Genomic DNA, 3,800 nt, shown 5'->3' with positions numbered 1-3,800 from the left:
CGTGGAGGGGGCGGGGCGCTGAGGCCGGCGCCGGGGGTCGCGGGGATGGAGGAAAGGGCAGCGAGGAGCTGGCGTGTCGGGAGCGCGGCGCCGGCCCGGACTGGGCCGAGCCGGGGAGGTTTCTGCGCCTCGGGGGACCCCGGGGGTGGCTTGGGAGGCTGAACCTTTCCTCGGACCTCTCGGAAGCCCGTGACATCGTAGGCGGGGGACCTGGAAGGGGGCGAGCGGGAAATTGGGGTCTGGCGCTGGTTTCTCTTTCCGCGTGACCTTGGGCCACGGCACCTCCTGGAGCGCCGTGTGTGTTTTTATAACGTTCCCCAGGGCCGGCTCAGCACTGTGGAGGCGCGTTCACGCCCCGTTCAGCCCGGAGCCGCAGGAATTATTATCCCCGGTTCAGAAACCGAGGCCCCAGAGGAGGAAGAGGTGACTGGTTCAGGGCCACACAGCCGGTGGCCGGGACCCAGCCCTTGTGCACGCCTCCTGCAGCCTCAGTTCCTGTCCGTGGTGCTGAGCGCCTCGAGGCCTAGAGGCTCAGGGCGGGAGGCGTGGGGACGGACGGACGGGGTGCCGTTCCCGCAGGGGGGCCGTCGCAGCTACCGGGCCACTGGCCAAAGGTGCCTGCCTCAGGGCTGCTGGCTTTGTGGACGCTGTCACCTTACCCCCGCCCCCTTCCCCGCAGGAGACAGCGCGTGATAGTGACTAATGCTGCACCTTTGCCCCAGGAGGGGGGACAAGGGACCCTGCTCCCCTTTCCTGCACACCACTCCCCTTTGTCCCCGCCGCCTCAATCCTTCCTGGAAATAAGTGGGGTACAGATAAATATGAAAATTACAGATCCTACTTTATGGAACATGAACTGGACAAAAGGTCTCCCTGGCTGCCAAAGGCTTAGGAAATCCTATGCCTGGTGCGCAGGAAATGGCTTCTGTGCAGGGATTTCACAGTCTGCCGGAAGCAAAAATCATTTTTAAAAGAGTGTATACTTGGCTGAAATTGCCCCAAGAAAAATAGTCTTTTTTTTTTTTTTTAAAGATGACCGGTAAGGGGATCTTAACTCCTGACTTGGTGTTGTCAGCACCACGCTCACACAGTGAGCAAACCGGCCATCCCTATATGGGATCCGAACCCGGGGCCTTGGTGTTATCAGCACCGCACTCTACCGAGTGAGCCACGGGCCGGCCCGAAAAGGGACTTTTGACAAGGCTGCTGTAGAGACCAGCCTGGAGGTTGAACTGGAGGGAGGTAGGAGAGGACTCGTGCTAGGATGGAGTCCTAGCCAAGGTGGGAGTCCCACTGGATGTTTGAAAGGCCGAGAAATCAATGTCTCCAGTCAGGGAGACCATTTAGATATGGGACCCAAGGACACTGTCTAAAAATACCAGCCCACAGGGAGGTGGGGCCCTGTCAATGGCCTGCCCAGGTTACAGGCCCTTTATCCCACTGTCCCGTGGCACCAGTCTGGTAACCTCAGAGGGATGTTGGAAGTCTGGCCAGGAGGAAGGGGCACTAGAAGTAAGGGGTGAGCCTTGACAATTTGAAATAACTCTGGCCTCTGCTGTTTTGGGCTATGAAAACTCACAGCACATTTGTGGGATCACAGTTCCCTATAGGAGTAAGAGTTTGCTTCCTTAAAGATGTTACCTGATTAAAGATGTTGGAAAAGTTCCTGGGGCCCAACCTTGAAAGGAAAGTGGAATGTGGGATACGTAGCTGCGCTCTGGGACTACTTGTAGGGTTGGAGTGGGTGGAGACAGGTAACTTTAAGCACAACGTAATGCTACTCGAAGCTTTGATTTCCCCTCTAGGCTCCTTGAATCCTGCATTCTAATTTGTGGGAAGTCAGTGTAATTTTTGAGTGCATCCATCGCCCTGGCCTTTGAGGAGCCGGAAGTATGGGGGTGGATGCAGCTTCCCACCTGTCTCACCTTCTCCTTCAACAGTTCCGCTCACCTGTTCTTCAGAAGAGGGCTCTGGGGCATGTGAGGGAACACCAGGTTCACAGAATGGAGGTGATTTGTTTCAACCAGATGGTTTGAGTGCTCAGAGAAGGCTGATGTCACAGGATGAAGGTTAAATTTTTTTTTTTTTTTTTTTTTGTCTTTTTTCCGTGTCCGGCAATGGATCGCAACCCTCAGTGTCGCCCCCGTACCGGACTGGGACCGGCAACGGGATCGCAACCCTTGGCGTCGCCCCCGCGCCTCGCTCAGCCAGTGAGCGGGAACCGGTCTGTATGTGGGATCCGAACCCTCGGGCGGGAGCACCGCCGTGTTTCCCAAGCGGCGCACTATCCAGTGCGCCACCGGGCCGGCCCAGAAGGTTAAATTTTAAGGATGTGACTTAGGGCACATCAGTCATGTGTCTGGGAGTGGCTTGCCTTTACCAAAGCCTTCTTTCTGCCAGTTTCACCAAAGCCTTCTCTCTCGCCAGCTTCTCCCCACCCTTAGCACACTCAGAGGTCACCCTGCCTGGGCCCACAAGGGGGTCTACATGGGGATGTTGGCCAAAGCTCCTCTCACCAGCAATGTTAGAGACCTCACCAGAATCCTCGCAATAACTCCGGAGCTCAGTTCTGTTATCTCCATTTCACAAATCTGGAAACTGAGGCTCAGAGCAGTTAATAACTCACCCAAGACCAAACAGGAAGTTAATGGCAGAGCTCGGTGTTGAACCCAGGCAGCTTGGCTGCACAGCTTGCCACAGTACCACCTCAAGAGTCCCCATGATCCCGCAGCCCCCACCATCTGGGTCAGTCACTCAGGGCTTCTCGATTGACTCTCCCAAGAATGAGAATCTGACTTGTCCAGCTTGTCTTTGAATGCCCTGAGGCAGTGACCAGCCCATGAGTTGGCATCTTTGGGTCAAGTGCCCAGGCCTGGTCCAATCAGCTGCAACTAGGTTGCTGGTACCAGACATGGCTACCTGAGCAGTAGGGGCTGGAGACAGGACAGGTGTCTTGGAAGGGGTGGCTATGGCAGGAATTCCGAAGTTAGGTGCAGGTGCTGTAATGCACATGTGAGTATATAACACACATACGTGCAAACCCATATTCATACATTTAACACACACGGAGCTTAGATGACGGGAGCAGTGAGGCAAGGGGTCTCTGGGGCCCTCCTCCTCCATCTACTCAGTGTCCCTTTTTGCCCCTAGAGGTGAGGACTGGTGCCCAAAGGGCGTGCTTGTGACATGAATAAAGGACCTGAGTCACATGGAGCCTTCTTCAAAGCTGGGACTTGCATGTGGCACTCCTGGAGGGGGACACGGTCCTCCAGCGGCAGCCCAGGTCAGATCGTGGAGGTGGAGGGGGCCTGTGTGAGCAGCTGTAAGCCTGCAGGGGGGAGCCTGCATCACACAGCGGAGTAGAGCAGCGGCTCTGGAGCCTGACAGCCTGGATTTGAATCCTGCCTCCACCACTGTCCCAGTGTATGCCTTCAGGCAGGCTACTTACCTTCTTTGGGCCTCAATTTCCTTGTCTGTAAAATGGGTATAATAGTCTACCTCATGGCAGGGAGAGGGTGGGTTGTGAGGATTAATGAGATAAAGCATAAAAAGTGTTTCATACAGTGCCTAGCACATAAAAAATATCAGCTATATGAGTGTATTACATACACACACATTTTCTCACTATATACAGTTCCTTGCAAGAGGTAGAGCAGTTATTTTTGTTTTGCTTCTATTTAATAGCTGTGGAGACAGCCCTGCAGAGGACTTGGCAGCACTGGGTATGTGGAAAGCTCACCTGCCAGGCTCCCGCTCCCATCTAGACTTGCAACACTGCCCACAGCCACCTCTCTCTTTCC

The 3,800-nt window shown here is 55.1% G+C and overlaps 1 protein-coding gene across 1 annotated transcript in view; it reads right to left on the bottom strand.

The window, feature by feature from the left end:
- The window catches only part of CHKA (choline kinase alpha), a 71,986-nt gene extending 69,265 nt beyond the window's left edge, over positions 1-2,721 (bottom strand). Inside the window, exons 1-2 of the mRNA XM_008581905.1 lie at positions 2,627-2,721; positions 102-210 (exon numbers count right to left, since the gene is read on the bottom strand). Coding sequence (XP_008580127.1) covers positions 102-210; positions 2,627-2,721 — 204 coding nt within the window. The remainder of the gene's footprint in view (positions 1-101; positions 211-2,626) is intronic.
- Positions 2,722-3,800: the final 1,079 nt, after the last annotated feature.

Source organism: Galeopterus variegatus, unplaced genomic scaffold (genome assembly GCF_000696425.1).
Source record: "Galeopterus variegatus unplaced genomic scaffold, G_variegatus-3.0.2 Scaffold2486, whole genome shotgun sequence".
Lineage (NCBI taxonomy): Eukaryota > Metazoa > Chordata > Mammalia > Dermoptera > Cynocephalidae > Galeopterus > Galeopterus variegatus.
The sequence above is the reverse complement of the archived record's forward strand: the minus strand, read 5'-3'. Positions and strand labels throughout refer to the sequence as shown.